Raw genomic sequence first — 18,888 nt, forward strand, 5'->3', positions numbered from 1 at the left:
TTGCAGCGAGAGCCCAGCTGCCAGAGCCCTGGGGAAGCGGCGGCAGGGCTCGGGTGACAATTTAAAGGGCCCGAGGTGCCTGCCGCAGCTATTGCCCCGGGCCCTTTAACTTGCCCCTGGAGCCCTGGGGTAGTGGCGGCGGGGCTCCAGCAGCTATTTAAAGGGTCCGGGGCTGCAGCAGCCGCTTCCGCCCCGACTCTCTTAATGGCTATCCATGCGTCTCTGGAGCCCAGCCGGTTCCATTGCCTGAGGGGCGTGGGGGAACGGGTTATCAGTAAGGCAGGGATGGGCGCGAGCCCGGCCAGTAGGGGCAATCCCCCCAAGATCTGAGCCCTTTCCCACACACCCGTTATGCTGTTTGGGACCCCTCCCTGAGGAAAGCCTCGTGGTGAGAGTCGGTAACCGGCTTGGATAGCCGGGCAGATTGCGGAGGGCAAACCCCCATCCCTTTTGGGGTGGGGGATGGAGCTGGGCAGCCCCAGCGTAGCTGCCTCTCTGGTAAAGGTAGCTTTGCCCCAGGTATGGGTTAGCTTCCCCCAGTAAGGGTTAGTTTTCCCCTGAGAAGGGGAAATCTTTTAAATATGGAAAAAAGTAATTTATATTTTTATACCGGAGTGGCGCTGGACTGGGTTAACAACACCCCGCCTGTCGGCTTCGAGGCCCCGGCTGACAGTGTCAAATATATTAGGGGTGTGATTAGGGTTGATGGACCCATGGATAAGACTGTTTGGAATGAGACGATACCTCGGGAGAATGAGATTTGAAACCTCTCAATGGAAAAGAAAAAGGGAGTTGAGGAAGATGAGATTATAGGTAAGGACCAAGGTGAGGAGATTTTATCTATTTTACCTTTGTTTTTTTACAAAGGACACTTTTAATAATTTATCTATGGACAATTTTAATCCAGATTTTGAGTATTTAAGTACATTTGACGATCTGTATTTTAAAGAACTTGGGCATTTTAATATTAATTCATCAAATGTTTTTAATTTTAATATTGATTCATCAATTTCTCTTACCTCCAATATGGATTTTAATGACAGTACTGGAAATCACTCAAACATATCAAAAAGTAGTTCATGGGAAGATGGGCTTTTCTATTTGGAATACCCTGTTGATAATTTTAATTGTCCCATTTGCCCTCAGATCTTACCAGCATTTGGTAAATGGGTGAAACATATTAATGTTGCTCATAAACGTAAGGCCATAAGAGTAATATGTCAGAAGTGTGGAAAGTCCTCTCAATATCATATCATAACTTGCCACTACCCCTAGTGCGAGCCCAGGGAGGTAGATACCCCGGCAAAAAGCCGTACCTGTTCTGTCTGAGGGCTGGCATTCCATACCCAATCGGGATTAAGCCAACACCGCAGACACAGGCACCTCGCCATTAGGAACGAACAAAGGAAGGAAGAGATAGCAGCAAAAAGTAAGAGTAGAGAGGTATCTTCTCGATCTCGTATCTGGACTAATGAGGAGATCAAGCAGTTTATACAATTAGAAAATAAATACTCAGGGGAAAGGAATAGAAATAACTGTATAGAAAGTGAGCTAAGGACTAAAACTAACAAACAAATCTCAGATAAAAGACGAGAACTGGCAAAGAAGGAAGTGGTGATAGTTGGGTGTAGGGATGAAGAGAGAGAGGTAGAGTAATTTAAAGAAAATATATTAGAAACCCCTCCCCCAAGAGAGAGAATCTTACCATTGAAAGGATCCAAATATGGATCAAGTGGAAAAAATCTGTAAGTGGGGGAAACATGTTTTTCTGATATGTTCCAGTCTATGCAGCCGATGAAGTGGGCTGGAGCCCACGAAAGCTTCTGCTCAAATAAATGTGTTAGTCTCTAAGGTGCCACAAGTCCTCCTTTTCTTTTTTTTTTTAAAGTGGGGAGGAATGGGAGATAGTAAATAGCCCAGGGGAGACTGAAATGCTATTAAAGGAGAATCTAACAAAAGCACTTGGATGGGCTATGTTAGAAAAGCCATGTCATTCATTAGTTGGGGAAAATGTTAACAGGAATGAGGAACAACTAGAGCTGAGAAAAAAGGGGGAGAGAGGGAAGATAGGAAAGGGAGATAGAAAGAAACAGTCCAGTGCTATTAGAAAATATGCCACCAAGAAGGCAAAACTTAAGTTTTATCAACAGTTATTTGATTAGGACAGGAGAAGATTAGCCCAGATTATAATGGGGGAGCTGGACAGAGCTAAGTGCAACATCCCCAGGAAAGAAATCGAGAGGCATTATGCTGATCTACTGGGTAAAACTGGACATGGCAATACTGCAGGATGGCCTTCACCCATCGAGAACGCGGATACTGATCTATTAATGAGTCCAATCTCAGTGGATGAAATTAGAGAAGTATTAAGGGAAATTCGTAAAGATAGTATCCCTGGCCCAGATACAATGAAAGTGAGTGATCTATGGGATATTTTTAATTTAGACTCCTTGATTCGCACTAAATTTTTTAACATATGTTTTTTAAATGGACAAGTCCCCGATGATTTTAAAGAAAATAAAACAATTTTAATTCCAAAAATGCAAAATGAGGAGGAATTGAAAGAGTTAACCTCTTGGAGAGCATTAACAATTGGATTGGTATGAATAAAATTAAATACCAAAAAGATTAATGGCTGCAGTTAAAATATGCAATAGGCAAAAAGGATTTATTTCTGCCCCTGGTTGTGAGGAGACTATTGCTATTCTAGATCATTTGATAAAAGGTGCAAAATGTAATGGGGATGAATTAGCGATAGTATTTGTAGATTTTGCTAAAGCATTTGATTCCGCGGGGCATGGACATATTATGGCTGGCCTTAGAAGATTTGGAATAGCTGAGCATTTTATTGGAATTATAAGGGACTTATATGATAATTGTCCCACAAGGGTGTGGGTGGGTGATAAATGTACTGAGTCTATTTTAATTAGGAGTGGGGTCAAACAGGGTGACCCCCTTGTCTCCTATTTTATTTAATATCGCTATAGATCCCCTTTTAACTAGATTAGAATTAGAAGGACGTGGATTTTATGCACAGGGTAATAGTGTCACGTCGCTGGCATTTGCCGACGACGTGGCAATTTTAAGTAATTCGTATCAAGGGATGGTTAAAAATTTGGGTATTTTTGAGTGCTTCTGTAGCAATACTAATCTTCGTATTAATGTGAAGATGACAAAAGGTTTTCACATTTTATCAAAATACAAAACTTACGTAGTGAATCCAAAAGATAATTGGAATATAGGGACGGAGAAAAATGAGTACGTTCAACCGGGGGAATCTGAAATATATCTAGGTGCAAGAATAGATCCCTGGATAGGGATAGGAGGGTTGTCACTCAGGGAGAAATTTAATGAATGGAGTGAGAGTTTGATTAAGGCCCCCATGAAACCAGCTCAGAAATTACTGATTTTACAAACATTCATTTTACCAAGGTTATTTTATAATCTACTTTTAATAGAACCTCCTTTTATCTTTTAAATGATTTGGATATTTCAGTCAGAAAAATAGCCAAACAAATTTTACATCTACTGCAATGCACCACTGATGGATTATTTTATTCAAGAGGGAGGGATGGAGGTCTTGCACTCATGAAGTTTAGTATACAGATTCCAAATATGTTAATTCGAAAATGGAGGCGACATATTGTCTCCAAAGATAATCGGATAGATCTATCTTATTTATATGCCAGAAAAAATCTAACAGATAAGATATTGATGGTTAGTGCAGCAACACCCCATCCTAGAAATGGAGAGAAGAATTTTTAAGATGGTGTGAGTTGAGGTGTCAGGGAGTAGGAATAAAGTATTTTAAAATGACACAATTAGCAATTCAATTTTTAAAAATTCTAGTAAGAGTAAGTCGTCTTCATATATTGCAGCACTTCAACTCAAAGCAAATATTTACCCCACTAGGGAGACGTTAGCGAGAGGAAGAGGGGGAATAAATGCTTTTTGTAGGTCGTGTGGTAAGGTGCGAGAGACGATACCCTGCATATCTGATCAATGTTATAAAACCAAGGATGCAAGAATTAAAAGACCGAATAGAGTAGTATCTGCAGCTCTAGATAAGGTTGTTAAATTAGGATGGAAAGCATGAGCAGAACCCCATTTAAGAAATAGCAGGGGAGAGCTGAGAAAACCAGATATTATATTTACTAAGGGTGATATGGCAGTGGTGGTAGATGTAACAGTGCGCTGGGAGGATAACGCTGGGAGTTTGGAGCAAGTCCATAGAGAGAAGGTGGCTTATTACCTCGAATTAGAGGAAGAGATCAAAAACTTAACAGGTGGTAAAAATATCCACTTCTTTGGCCTCGTTCTTGGGGCGCGTGGCAAGTGAAGCGATGGAAACACTGATCTGTTGAAAATATTAGGAACTGAGAGAGGCAAAATTTTTAAGGAGAGTATTTGTAGACTTGTTTTATATTCCACAGTCGACATGATAGCTATGTTCAGTGACAGGTAAAGATCCCGGAGCCCCCATTCCGTGTATTTTACTAAAACTAAATTTTAGCTATTTTGTTTCCATATTTTAAACTTTGGATTGTTGGTTTTTAATACCTCTATATCCATTGCTATCTGTCCCTTTATAGAATGGGTTTAAATATTTATTATAAATACTTAATAAATGGATTATAGCCTATTTTAAATTATCATTTTATTTTTTACTGGCTTTGGATGCGGACTGGCCAGTTAGAGTAACCAGGAAGGGCAGTCACACCTGTACATAAATAGCCGCCAGAGCCCCGCTGCCACCTCCCCACGGCTCCGGCAGCAGGACTCCGGGGATGATTTAAAGGGTCCAAGGTGGTAGCGGCTGCCAGAACCCCAGGCCCTTTAAATTGCCGCCCGAGCCTCCGGCTGCCGCTGCTACCCCGGGGCTCCGGCAGTGCGGCTCAGGTGGCGATTTAAAGGGCTCGGGGCTCCCACTGCCGCTACCCTCAGGGCCCTTTAAATTGCCACCTGAGCCCTGCTGCTGGAGCCCTGGGGTAGCGGCAGCGGGGCTCTGGCAGTGATTTAAAGGGCCTGGGGTTCTGGCCCCCCTGCTGCTGCTACTGCAGCAGAGCCCCGGGCCCTTTAAAGCTCTGCCAGAGGCCGGGTCCCCTCCAATGGTGATTTAAAGGGCCTGGGGCTGAGGTAGCAGCAGCTGGAGCCCCGAGCCCTTTAAATCACCCAGGGCTCCCAGCCGCCTCTGCAGCTGGTAACTCCAGGGGTGATTTAAAGGGCCTGGGGCTCCCAGCTGCTGCTACCACAGCCCCAGCCCTGGGCCCTTTAAATCCTGATTTAAAGTGCCGGGGGATTTAAAGGCCCCGCCTCTTCTGGTTGAGGCCCCGCCCCCTCCTAAGGACTCCGGAGTACCGGTAAGTCCTTTAAGTTACTTTCACCCCAGCTCATGGCAGCAGCAGCAGCAGGGCGCAGCCAGCGGGCGGGTGCCGTGGAGCAGGGTCAAGCACTCCTGAAGTCCAGCTGTCGCGTTTTGGGGCCTCACAACCACCCCACACAGCAGGGCCCTGCCCTTATCCCCCCATGCAGCTGGGACCTACAGCCAGAGACTGGCCCATGGACCCACACAGTGTCTGCAGCAGAGCTGGGAACTGAGTCCAGGTCTCCTGGACCGCCCCCCACTCACCCTCCCACAATCCTCTAATTAATAAAGCCAGAGAGAGGAGCACTCTTCTAGAGCCTGGGTGTGGGGGAGCCACACAATGGGCCAGCTGGAGCCACTGGGTCCGTGATTTGGATACATCCAATCAGTGATGAGCTGCCAAAATATTAACAACCAGTTCCCTCCTCCTCACCTCACGAGGGGGTCGGGGGGGTCATGCCCCATCCAACCCCCCATGTTTTTTGACACCCCCCCCCGGGACCCATGACCCATCCCCCCCTTCCCTGTCCCCTAACTGCCCTTTGCAGCCCCATCCAACCCCTCCTCTCATTCTTGATGGCCTCCCGGGACCCCTACCCCATCCAACCACCCCTTCTCTCTGTCCCTGAGTGCCCCCACCACCTCATCCAACCCCTGCTCCTTCCTGATTGACCCCCAGGACCCTTGCCCCCATTCAATCCCCCTGTTCCCTGCCCTCTGACTGCCCTGACCACTATCCACCCCCCCACAATCCACCGAACACCCCCTCCCTGCTCCCTGCCCCCTTACTGCACTGCCTGGGGCCGGGAACGGGTCCGCTCCGCCGGGACCTCAACTGGCGCCACGGGGCCCGACTCCCCGGGCCGGGCCGGCACCGGGGCCACGGGGCCCGACTCCCCAGGCCGGGCCGGCACCGGGGCCGGAGCCACGGGTTCCGAGCTGGGCCGGGTCCGAGCCGCACAGGCGGGACCAGCCCGAGCCAGGGGTGCTTGGCTGGGACCGGGCTGGGGCGCTCGGCCGGGGCCAGGGGGAGCCGTCCCGCCCCGCACTCGGCTTACCTGCCTGCTGCTTTTTTCAGGCTTCCCGCGAACATTTGATTCGTGGGAAGCAGGGGAAGGTGAGGAGGAGGGCGGAGCATTCAGGGGAGAGGGAGAGGTGAGCTGTGGCCAGGGGCCGGGTGGACAGCTGCCCGAGCCTTTGTTAAATTTAAAAGCTTTTTAGAACCGGTTGTCCTGGAACAACCGGTTCTAAAAAGGCTTCTAAATTTAACAACCGGTTCCTGTGAACCGGCTGGAGCTCACCACGGCATCCAATGGATTTCAGCCCATATCAGGACAAGGGACAGTCCAACCCCCCCCACATGTGGCAGATCCCATTTCCTACAGGTATCTCTCATGCTCCGCAAGATGGTGGAGACAGGACGAGGAGTGGAGGTGGCTACCGCTCCCACTGCCCTGGAGCAACACTAGGGAGGAACGAGATCTGAAGTCAAGGGCCAGAATCTGCTCCCAGTTACAGCAGTGTAAACACCACAAAATTCAGTAGAGTTGCTCAGGATTTACATCCGTGTAACAGAATTTAGCCCCAGGAAAAGTTCTGACTACGGCATGACAAGAGGGTTTGAGATGTCGTAGAGAAAAACGCCTGATGGAGCTGGCTGCGTGTGGTGAGAGGGAGCTAAAACGCCTCTGCACAGCGCCAGCCACACTTCCAGGAAGGAGCCGATGGACTGTGACTCTAGCACCGGCACTCGATTCCCCAAAGGGGACTGGCCAAGGGAGGGATCACAGCCGAGCCCCCGCGAGCTAGCAGAGAGGTGCACAATGTGCGCATGCAGCGCCCTCTGAAAGGGTGGCGCTTAGGGAAGCGCAGCTCCCATATCACAGTCTGCACAGGAACGCGGGGCCGAAGCTGCAGAGAGAGCTGGTGAGAATGGCAGTTGTACTCTGAGGAACATGGGAAGCTGTGCTTTGAGCTCTCACAGCCCCCTGCAATGCTCAGGACCTCCCCGCAGAGGGATCTTTGCAGCAGTGGGTACAGGTGGGTCAAATAACTGCAAGTACCAGAAATGCCCCATGATGTTAGTATGAGATCGCCCTCTAGAGGTGGCGCTGTTACCTTGCTTGTGCAAAGTACCAGTAAGCAAGGCACCCATATAGCTCCTCCTTTACTCTGACGTGTGTTGCAGGGTGGCAGCAAAATGGTTTGATCTGAGTATTTGGGGCAGGAGTGGAAGCGAGAAGAGCATCATCGCTCCAGTACCCTGCCTGCAGCTGTGAGTTATCGCTATCCAGAGGGCTCAGCTAAGGGCTGCTGCGAGTCCCAGCACTTCGACCATCCTGACTCCGTGGCACTGACATCCTCCACCACAATGTTGCATGAACATGTTGGTTTCCCCCCAGCAATGGAGATCTCCTGGCATGTTTAAGGCTGACAATGCAGTGTGAGGGGAGCAGGACTGGAGCACGTGAGCACCTTAGTCCCAGGGGCACTGGAGCAGCTACTCATTTAGCAATAAGAAGGCACAGAGTCAGCAGCCAGACGGGGCACTGGAGTCCCGGGTTCTAGCCTGCTGCCCATCACTGAAGTATCTGAGCACCTTCAGGAAGAGACGTCCTACTGGACCTACTGCGAACTCGTTGCCATGTGTGTGTCTTTCCTGGGCTCCCCAAGGGACTCTGACTCTACAGCCCTTCCCAGGCCTTTCCCGCGTGGCTCTGCGACTTCAGCCTGTGCGTGAGGCTCTCACGTGCTGGGTTCATCAGCTGAGCTCCTCTCCTGCTTCGGGCTCCCAGGTGCGAGTGCTCCCCCTGAATCGTGCTGCAGGCTCGGGGGGCTTACAGGGTCTCTCTGCCCGCAGCCTTGCTTGGGCCTTGCTGGGGTTGCCTCCCCTCGGAAGGCTTCTGCCCATCCAGCCGGGCTCTCCTGCGTGCGTGGGATCTCTGGTGTTGGAGAAGGTCTGCGCTCTGGCTGAAGCTCTTCTCGCAGTCAGGACAGCGGTAAGGTCCCTCCCCGGTGTGGAGTCGCTGGTGCTTAAGAAGGGCTGAATTCCGGCTGAAGCTCTTACCACACTCGGAGCATCTATGGGGCCTCTCCCCGCTGTGGATCCTCTGGTGGCTCGTATACTGCTGCTTGCAGCGGAAGGTCCTCTGGCACGTGGGGCATCGGTAGGGGTTCTCCCCCGCGTGGATCCTCTGGTGCCACATGAATTCCTGCTTGTAGCGGAAGCTCTTCTCACAGCCCAGGCACTTGTAGCTCTTTTCCCCAGCATGGCTCCGCTGGTGCCATGTGAACTCTTGCTGGTAGCGGAAGTGCTTATCGCAGGTGGGGCATTTGTACGGCCTGTCGCCCACGTGGGCTCTCTGGTGCCAGGTAAATTCTTGCTTGTAGTGGAAGCTCTTCTCACACTCGCTGCACTTGTATGGCCTCTCCACTGCGTGGGCCCGCTGGTGCCAGACCAGCTCCTGCTTGGAGCGGAAGCTTTTCTCGCACCCACTACATTTATGGAGCCTATCACCAAGGTGGGCTCTCTGGTGCCACATGTATTCTTGCTTGTAGCAGAAGCTTTTTTTGCACTCGGGGCATCTATACAGTCGCTCTTCTGGGGGGATTCTCTGGGGCACAGGCCGGGCTGGGCTTTGCTCACAGCGAGTGCACAGACCGGGGGTCTCTCCTGGGGGGATTCTCTCGGACAGAGGCTGGGCTGGGCTTTGCTCACAGCGAGTGCACAGACAGGGGGTCTCTCCTGGGGGGATTCTCTGGGGCACAGGCCGAGCTGGGCTTTGCTCACAGCGAGTGCACAGACAGGGGGTCTCTCCTGGGGGGATTCTCTGGGGCACATGCCGGGCTGGGCTTTGCTCACAGTGAGCGCACAGACCGGGGGTCTCTCCTGGGGGGATTCTCTCGGACAGAGGCTGGGCTGGGCTTTGCTCACAGTGAGCGCACAGACAGGGGGTCTCTCCTGGGGGGATTCTCTCGGACAGAGGCTGGGCTGGGCTTTGCTCACAGCGAGCGCACAGACCGGGGATCTCTCCTGGGGGGATTCTCTCAGACAGAGGCTGGGCTGGGCTTTGCTCACAGTGAGTGCACAGACCGGGGGTCTCTCCTGGGGGGATTCTCTGGGGCACATGCCGGGCTGGGCTTTGCTCACAGTGAGCGCACAGACCGGGGGTCTCTCCTGGGGGGATTCTCTCGGACAGAGGCTGGGCTGGGCTTTGCTCACAGTGAGCGCACAGACAGGGGGTCTCTCCTGGGGGGATTCTCTCGGACAGAGGCTGGGCTGGGCTTTGCTCACAGTGAGCGCACAGACAGGGGGTCTCTCCTGGGGGGATTCTCTGGGGCGCGGGCCGGGCTGGTCTTTGCTCACAGTGAGCGCACAGACCGGGGATCTCTCCTGGGGGGATTCTCTGACATGCACTAAGATGAGAGCTTTCCCCACGGCTCCCCTTGCACTTGGGGCACATGGAGGGCTCTGCTCCCATGGGGGTCCCGCCGTGACCGCCTGCAGCTGGCAGGTGAGTGAACCATTTCTCACACTGGATGCATTTATACAGAGTCTCTGCAGGAGTGAATGGCTGGGGAGCCAGGACGTCCAAGAGCCAGAACCTGTCCTCAGCCTCACATGGGCGTCCCCCAGAGAGTTCAAAGGGAGCCGCCTGCTCACATCCCAGGCAGCGGCGTTGCCAGGTGGCTGCAGTGAACCCGCTTTGCCAAGGAGGAGGTGGCTCCACTCCACTTCTGGCAGAGTTTCCCTGATGATCTTCTGAGCTGGACTGAGCCTGACAGGCTAATTCCCTGTCCGAGCTCTGGAGGCCACGTTCTGTGGGTCCCCCTGCTAACAGCCTGGGCACTTCCAATCCCCTGAGAGTCTCCTGCGGATAAGTCTCCTTCTTCCTCCTGATCTCAGCAACTGCTGCAATGGAGAGAGAGAATCCAGATGTTATTTATTGCATGGGCTGGAGAGAATGGAAAGCTCCTGTGAATACGTTCAGCCTATAGTGCAGTTAACATAATTACAGAGCAGCAGTCAATGACATCATGGGTTTATTTTAGGGCTGTCAATTAACCACAGTTAACTCACGCGATTAACTCAAAAAAATTAATTGTGATTAATCGCAGTTTTAATTACACTGTTCAACAAGAGAATACCAATTAAATGTATTTAATATTTTGGATTTTTTTCTACATTTTCAAATATACTGATTTCAATTACAACACAGAATACAAAGTGTACAGTGCTCACTTTACATTATTACTTTTGATTACAAATATGTGCACTGTAAAAATGATAAACAAAAGAAATAGTATTTTTCAGTTCACCTCATACAAGTACTGTAGTGCAATCTCTTTAGCGTGAAAGTGCAACTTACGAATGTAGATGTTTTTTGTTCATAGAATCTCAGGGTTGGAAGGGACCTCAGGAGGTCATCTAGTTCAACCCCCTGCTCAAAGCAGGACCAATCCCCAGACAGATTTTTTGCCCCAGTTCCCCAAATGGCCCCCTCAAGGACTGAACTCACACCCCTGGGTTTAGCAGGCCAATGCTCAAACCACTGAGCTATACATAACTGCACTCAAAAACAAAACAATGTAAAACTTTAGAGCCTACAAGTCCACTCAGTCCTACTTCTTGTTCAGCCAATCTCTAAGACAAACAAGTTTGTTTACATTTACGGGAGATAATGCTGCCCACTTCTTATTTACAATGTCACCAGAAAGTGAGAACGGGCATTCACATGGGACTTTTATAGCTGTCATTGCAAGGTATCTATGTGCCAGATATGCTAAACATTTGTATGTCCCTTCATGCTTCGGCCACCATTCCGGAGGACATGCTTCCATGTTGATGATGCTCATTTAAAAAAAATGCGTTAATTACATTTGTGGCTGAACTCCTTGGGGAAGAACTGTATGTCTCCGGCTCTATTTTATACGCATTCTGCCATATATATATTTCATGTCACAGCAGTCTCAGATGATGACTCAGCACATGTTGTTTATTTTAAGAACACTTTCACTGCAGATCTGACAAATCGCAAAGAAGGTACCAATGAGAGATTTCTAAAAATAGCTACAATACTGGAGTGAAGATTTAAGAATCTGAAGTGCCTTCCAAAATCTGAGAGGGACGAGGTGTTGAGCATGCTTTCAGAAGTCTTAAAAGAGCAATACTCTCATGCGGAAACTACAGAACCCGAACCACCAAAAAAGAAAATCAACCTTCTGCTGGTGGCATCTGACTCAGATGATGAAAATGAACATGGGTCGGTCCGCACTGCTTTGGATTGTTATCGAGCAGAAACCATCATCAGCATGGAAGCATGTCCTCTGGAATGGTGGTTGAAGCATGAAGGGCCATATGAATCTTTAGCGCATCTGGCATGTAAATATCTTGTGGCACTGGCTACAAAAGTGCCATGCGAACACCTGTTCTCACTTTCAGGTGACATTGTGAACAACAAGTGGGAGCATTATCTCCTGCAAATGTAAATGAACTTGTTTGTCTGAGCGATTAGCTGAACAAGAAGTAGGACTGAGTGGACTTGTAGGCTCTAAAGTTTTATATTGTTTTATTGTTGAATGCAGGGTTTTGGGTTTTTTTAAAATAATTCTACATTTGTAAGTTTAACTTTCATGATAAAGAGATTGCACTACAGTACTTGTATTAGGTGAATTGAAAAATACTATTTTCTATACTTGGTTTTTACAGTGCAAATATTTGTAATAAAAAATAAATATAAAGAGAGCACTGTACACTTTGTATTCTGTGTTGTAATTGAAATCCATATATTTGAAAATGTAAAAAAATCCAAAATATTTAAATAAATGGTATTCTATTGTTGTTTAACAGCGTGATTAATCGCGATTAATTTTTTTAATTGTGCAATTTATCGTGATTATTTTTTTTAATCGCTTGACAGCCCTAGTTTATTTCATGACATTAACATTTTGTTTCTATAGCATTCCCATGAGATTGGACTTTCAGCCATGCACCAGCTGGAAAACTCCTGCCCAGTTTTATGTAGAAATTATGAGCAAAATCCTGGTTCCATTAAAGTCAATGAGAATTTTGCCATTGACTTCAGTGGGGTCAGGATCTCACCCCAGAACTACACCCTACTTGGCAATCTGCATGCAGAGGGCCCAAATCAGATCTACTGGACATGGGTCAACTTCATTAACATTAAAGCAGCTCCAGCTGCTTACACAAGGTCTGCCTTTGGCCTTCTTGGGTCAATACGGCTCACAAATGTTTCTGAAATCAGTCCCTAAGCTTTAAGGGTGAAGTCTTGGTCCTTTGGAAGTCAATAGGAATTTTGCTATTGACTGCAGTGAGGCCAGAATTTCATCCTAGATATCATTTCTGACCTGCTAATTGGATTCCTCTGATATTATGTCATAGCTAATCAGAAAGTCAATACAGTGTAACAAAGTGGAGGGAGACAGACAGAGGTTTGTTAAAGGGTTTCCATTTGCTTGAAGCGAATAAATAGCAGTCAGACAGGGCACTGATTGAGAGCCTCTGTCCTCCGCTAGGAAGGAGAGGAGCTCTCAAACTGTACCAATTTGGCAATTCGGTCAATTCTAGATCAGCTTGGGAAAGGGGTGGCTGTTCTCTGTGACCTTCTTTTGCTCCCAGCAAGAGAATGCCCTCTCCACTCCACTTCAAATTCCACTTTAGCAGCCTCTGCTTTGCTCCACTTCGCTCCCCAGAGCCGGTCACCCACTAGCAAGGGAAAATGAAGACCCCCGTTGCTATTTCCAATGGGAGTGGAAATATAGCGGTGGGGATGCATGGCTGACACTGGCCAAAATGATGCGCCAGTAACAACAGTTACTGCGTTTGTTACTGGGAGCAAAGAGGTAACGGCCAGCCCGCAGGAAGGGGCGGCTGGGTTCCACACACTCATTGTTTCTGAACACTTTGGAAATCGTTACTCACAGATGAAGTTAAAAGCTTTTCCATTCCCCGAGTCCTTGTGACCCTTGACACATGGCTCCTCCCCACGTTCAATCAGCCAGATAATGTCAGGTTTAGCGGCAGCATGTCCTGGTGATGGGAGAAGAGAATGATCTATGGATCCTAGGTACTTAGCTGGCCCCTCACAACCGCTGTGCAGCTGGGCAAGGTAGTTATCCCCATTTTACAGGTGGGGATGAGGCCCAGAGAACCCTGTGACTTGCCCAAGGTCCCCCAGACAGTCTGTGGTGGAGCAGGGAACTGAACTCAAGACTCTCACGTTCTAACGAGCGCTCTGACCACTGGACCATCCATCCCACCTAATGCGTAGCTCAGCAATTACTCACTGTCCTGTCAGCGTTTTAAAATTACACTCCTGATTTAACCCCAGCCCAGTGTATGAACTACCCAGGAAGGGAGTGAAGATCCACAGGCAAAAAAGCCTTATGGATTGAGATGAGCTGAACAACTCCTGCGAGACTCAGGTACCTGCACTTCCTGTAGAGGCATGAACGATACACAATGTGCCCCATGGCCTCAGCCATGAGCCCACTTACATCCGAACTTCTCCCTAGACACAGGAAACGTCTCCGTTCTGCTCCCACAATGGTACCACACAGCATGCAGGGAGCGCTCTCTATGGAGCCCTGCCTTGGGCAGAGCTTGCACAGCGTGTGCAGTGGTTATCCTTCAGTCACCAGCGAGGACCAGGATGTGTTGCAGGGGGAGTTTAATAAATGGAAGGACTTCCCAGTCAGGGAGTTCTCTGGTTCGTGCTTAAGGCAGGGCTCTTTGTTTCATGTAATCACACTACAGAGCATGACTTGAAGGTCTCTTATTTGGGGGCTGCAGCTTCTAATGCAGTGGTCCCCAATCTTTTCTTCTGGCAGGCGCCAGAGGAAGGACCATTGCAGCGGTGGAGCACCCGCCACAATGCCGCTGAATTTCGGTGGCGACGCCTCTCGATGACGCCGCTTACCGTCGACATGTGACGTAATCAAGAGGCATTGATGCCGAAATTCGGGAGTGACGCCTCTCGATGATGTCATATGTCGACGGAAAGCGGCGTCATCGAGAGGCGTTGTCACCGAAATTTGGGGGCGATGCCTCTCGATGACGTCATCTGTCGACGGAAAGCGGCATCATCGAGAGGCATCGCTCCCGAAATTCGGGGGCGATGCCTCTCGATGACATCACTTGTTGGCGACAAGGTTGTCATCGAGAGGCGTCCCCACCGAAATGCCGCTGAAATTCGGCGGCATTTCAGCGGGTGCTCTCCCGGGGGCCAGGACACAGGCGCATTAAGATGCCCCCGCGGGCGCCACGTTGGGCACCCCTGTTCTAATGAATGAGTGACCACTAATCATTACCCAGGGAGATCAAAGCCTCGTAGTTGTCCCTCATCACGTCCTTGTACAGCTCCTTCTGCCACTCCGCTAGCTCCTCCCACTCCTCCGCGGAGAAATAGACAGCGACATCATCAAATGTGACTGGAGCCTGAAACAGCAAATAAACCGTGATCAGCAACGTCTGCTTCAGTCACACCCTGACAGCAGCAGCCCTGGGGCCCGGCAGGGCAAGGAGAGCATTTCCTGCGTGTGTAACACACGCTGACAACACACGTTGCTGCTGGTGCCTGCAGGATGTGAATCCCCCGGGACAGCTCACACCTGTCACCGCAGGGCTCTGATGGGAACAGTGTGCAGTGGATGCAGGGATGGGGAGCAGCAGCCTGGCCTTTGTCTCGGTGGCGATTTCCTGCTGAAGCAGCACCCAGTGCCTCCCCGCCTAGCTGCCGTAGCCATGTGTTTGGATTAGAGACGTCAGCTGTTTGTTAGGCTCCACTGACTAGCAAATCCAACCTGTAATTCACACCAGCGTTTACGTCACTCCCAAGCTTGTCCCAGAGACTCGCCTGGCAAATGCAAGTTGCATACGGCTAGGTCTGGCCCATCGTTTGTCAGGGCCAAGAGGAACATTTCACTGTGACTCATGGGATGAGGTCTGGCTAGGAAACACCCATCAACAGCTCCACACGGCCACCAGGCAGGGAGCTGTTCACATGAAAGATGCTGTGGTTCATTAACGCAGGTGTAGGGCATTCATGATACATGCAGGCTGCATTATAATTCAGTCTTCAGCGCATTTTCTGTCATGTCATAGATAAATAGACTTTAAGGTCAGAAGGGACCAATATGATCATCTAGTCTGACCTCCTGCACAATGCAGGCTGCAGAATCTCACCCACCCACTCCTGTATCAAGCCCCTAACCTATGTCTGAGCTATTGAAGTCCTCAAATTGTGGTTTGAAGACTTCAAAGTGCAGAGAATCTTCCAGCAAGTGACCCATGTCCCATGCTGCAGAGGAAGGCGAAAACCCCCAGGGCCTCTGCCAATCTGCCCTGGAGGAAAATTCCTTCCCAACCCCAAATATGGCGATCAGTTAAACCCTGAGCATGTGGGCAAGACTCACCAGCCAGCACGCAGGAAAGAATTCTATGTAGTAACTCAGATCCCATCCCATCTAACATCCCATCACAGACCAGTGAGCATATTTACCGCTAGTAGTCAAAGATCAATTAATTGCCAAAATTAGGCTATCCCATCATACCATCCCCTCCATAAACTTATCAAGCTTAGTCTTGAAGCCAGATATGTCTTTTGCCCCCACTGCTCCTCTGGGAAGGCTGTTCCAGAACTTCACTCTTCTGATGGTTAGAAACCTTCATCTAATTTCAAGTCTAAATTTCCTGATGGCCAGTTTATATCCATTTGTTCTTGTGTCCACATTGGTACAGAGCTTAAATAGTTCCTCTCCCTCCCTGGTATTTATCCCTCTGATACATTTGTAGAGACCAATCATATCTCTCCTCAGCCTTCTTTTGGTTAGGCTAAACAGGCCAAACTCTTTGAGTTTCCTTTCATAAGATAGGTTTTCCATTCCTCAGATCATCCTAGTAGCCTGTTCCAGTTTGAATTCATCCTTCTTAAACATGGGAGACCAGAACTGCACACAGTATTCCAGATGAGGTCTCACCAGTGCCTTGTGTAACGGTACTAACACCTCCTTCTCTCTACTGGAAATACCTCGCCTGATGCATCCCAAGACCACATTAGCTTTTTCCACAGCCATATCACATTGGCGGCTCATAGTCATCCTGTGATCAACCAATACTCCAAGGTCCTTCTCCTCCTCTGTTACTTCTAACTGATGAGTCCCCAATTTATAACAAAAATTCTTGTTATTAATCCCTAAATGCATGACCTTGCACTTTTCACTATTAAATTTCATCCTTTTACTATTACTCCAGTTTACAAGGTCATCCAGATCCTCCTGTATGATATCCCGGTCCTTCTCTGTATTGGCAATACCTCTCAGCTTTGTGTCATCCACAAACATTATTAGCACACTCCAACTTTTTGTGCCAAGGTCAGTAATAAAAAGATTAAATAAGGGCAGGTCTACACTATGGGGGAAAATTGATATAAGATATGCAACTTCAGCTACGTGAATAACGTAGCTGAAGTCAAAGTATCCGATATCGAATTACTTACCGTCCTCACGGCGTGGGATCGACGTCCGCGGCTCCCCATGTCGACTCCACTACCGCCGTTCGCGTTGGTGGAGTTATGGAGTCGACATGAGCGCGTTTGGGGATCGATATATCGCGTCTAGATGGTTCTTCAACTACTTGGTGAAGAAATCCATCAGCTATCGCATCCAGGAAAATCTGAGCCCTATTATTTTTACTAGCACTTGTCCTCCAGTCTATATCTGGGAAGTTAAAGTCTCCCATGATCACACAATTCCCATTAGTGTTTACTTCATTAAAAACTTTAGAGGTCTCTATCCATATCCAAATCAGATCCCGGCGGTCTGTAGCACACCCCAAGCACTATCTCAGGGGAGGCTCTAGTAGCTTTCTCTCCCAATGTGATTTTTGCCCAGACAGACTCTGTCTTATCCATTCCATCCCTTCTTATTTCTTTACAGTTAACCTCATCATTGACATACAATGCTACTCCACCACCTTTGCCTTTATTTCTGTCTTTCCTAAACAGCACAGACCCTTCAATACCTGTACTCCAGTCATGACTACTATTCCACCATGTTTCTGTTATCCCTATAATATCCGGTTTCACTTCCTGCAGCAGTAGTTCTAGTGCCTCCATTTTGTTACCTAGGCTCCTCGCACTGGTGTACAAACATCTACTCAGGTGCAAACTATCCTCCAGTATTTTTTGTGGGGAGAGAGGAAGGGGGGAGTATTTTAGCCAGCACTGAATAATGCCTTGAATGAGCTGGGGTGGGATGGGGAAGACTGGCGTGGGGCTCAGAGGGCACTTACAGAAGGAACGTTGGCAGAGGAGCCTATGCTGCATGGGGAACATAAGGAGATGACACAATAATAACTAATAACACCTCCCTCCTGTACAGCACTTTTCAAAAGGAGATCTCCAAGCGCTTCACAACTGTTCGTGCAGGGGTTCTCAAACTGGGGGTCAGGACCCCTCTGGGGGCCATGAGGTTATTACATGGGGGGGTCATGAGCTGTCAGCCCCCACCCCAGACCCTGCTTTGCAGCCAGCATTTATAAGGGTGTTAAATATAGTTCAAAGTGTTTTTACTGTATAAGGGGGTTGGACTCACTGGCTCTCTATGTGAAAGGGGTTTTGAGAGTCCCTGGGTTAGTGTATTATCCTGACAGCCAGCCCCGCCCCCTGAGCCCGCCGGTGGGGCGGGGCGGTGGATGAGCCCATTGCACAGATAACAATTGAGGCCCAGCGAGGCAGGGGCTCGGCCCCAGGACCCGGGAAGTCCGTGGCAGGGCAGGAAATGGCCCCCAGAGCCAGCGCGGTGCGCGCAGCCCCGGCCCCGCGGCGGGCCCCACGGCAAAGCCCTACCTGAGCGCCGCGCGGCCCAGCCATGCCCCGGCCGGCCGGGGGCGCCTCTCATCGGGCAGCGGCAGGTTCGGTCTCTCGGCTGCAGCCTCCCCGCTGCCGGGCCCCACGCCACCGAGCCCGGCCCGGCCCGGCCGCCGCGCGGGAGGGGCGAGCCCAGCCGAGCCGAGCCGAGCCCGCGGCAGACGCACAAAGGCCGCAGCTGCCCCGGGCTCGGGGCGAGCTTGCAGCCGCCGCGCCGGAGGCTCCCGAGGCAGCAGTTCAGCCCCTGCGCGGGCCGCGCGTCTTCCCGGGACCCCGCCCGCCCGCGGCCGAGCCCAGCCCAGCCCGGCCCCGCAAACGCCGCGTCGTGGCGCCGCTCGCCGCGCCCAGCCGCTGCCCGGCCCAGCCTGAGCCCCCGTCCCCCGCTGGGGTGCGCCGCCCTCCGGCTCCGCGGGCCCAGCCACGGCGGGAAGCGGGGCCGGGGCAGCTGGCGCTGGGTGTGTCGGGGGCGAGTCACCGCCGGTCCAGAGCGGGACCCCGGGGGCGGGGAGCCCAGGGCGGGGGGGCACCTGTCTAGGGGAGCTCGGCAGGGGGCTCGGCAGGGCGGCGACCTGCTGCTGGGGGGTTGCTCGCTCCACTCGCACAGCTCTGCCCCGGGGCCTAAAGAGGGTGGCGGGG

General features: G+C 50.4%; 1 protein-coding gene across 3 annotated transcripts; it reads right to left on the bottom strand.

Moving 5' to 3' along the window:
• Positions 1-6,610: 6,610 nt before the first annotated feature.
• Positions 6,611-18,518, bottom strand: LOC123350717 (zinc finger protein 271-like). Of its 3 annotated transcripts, none has more exons than XM_044989375.1 (4): positions 18,232-18,518; positions 14,696-14,822; positions 13,308-13,415; positions 6,611-10,277 (listed from the first exon to the last, which is right to left on the bottom strand). In XM_044989375.1, the coding sequence occupies exons 1-4, from the start codon at positions 18,253-18,255 to the stop codon at positions 8,203-8,205; spliced, it is 2,334 nt and encodes a 777-aa protein (XP_044845310.1). In that variant the 5' UTR covers positions 18,256-18,518; the 3' UTR covers positions 6,611-8,202. The 3 variants fall into 3 exon arrangements, with proteins under 3 accessions (XP_044845310.1, XP_044845309.1, XP_044845308.1); XM_044989374.1 differs by lacking the exon at positions 18,232-18,518 and adding an exon at positions 16,882-16,927 and having other exon boundaries at positions 6,611-10,274; XM_044989373.1 differs by lacking the exon at positions 18,232-18,518 and adding an exon at positions 16,882-16,927.
• Positions 18,519-18,888: the final 370 nt, after the last annotated feature.

This window comes from Mauremys mutica, chromosome 16, assembly GCF_020497125.1.
Source record: "Mauremys mutica isolate MM-2020 ecotype Southern chromosome 16, ASM2049712v1, whole genome shotgun sequence".
Lineage (NCBI taxonomy): Eukaryota > Metazoa > Chordata > Testudines > Geoemydidae > Mauremys > Mauremys mutica.

Bases quoted from the DNA above. Each gene is read 5' to 3' on its own strand.
- LOC123350717 (XM_044989373.1), bottom strand. From the start codon at position 16,920: ATGGGGAGCCGCGGACGTCGATCCCACGCCGTGAGGACG. The intron at 14,823-16,881 runs GTAAGTAATTCG...TTGCTGTTTCAG, and splicing joins GATCCCACGCCGTGAGGACG to GCTCCAGTCACATTTGATGA. The intron at 13,416-14,695 runs GTAATGATTAGT...TCCCATCACCAG, and splicing joins CGAGGCTTTGATCTCCCTGG to GACATGCTGCCGCTAAACCT.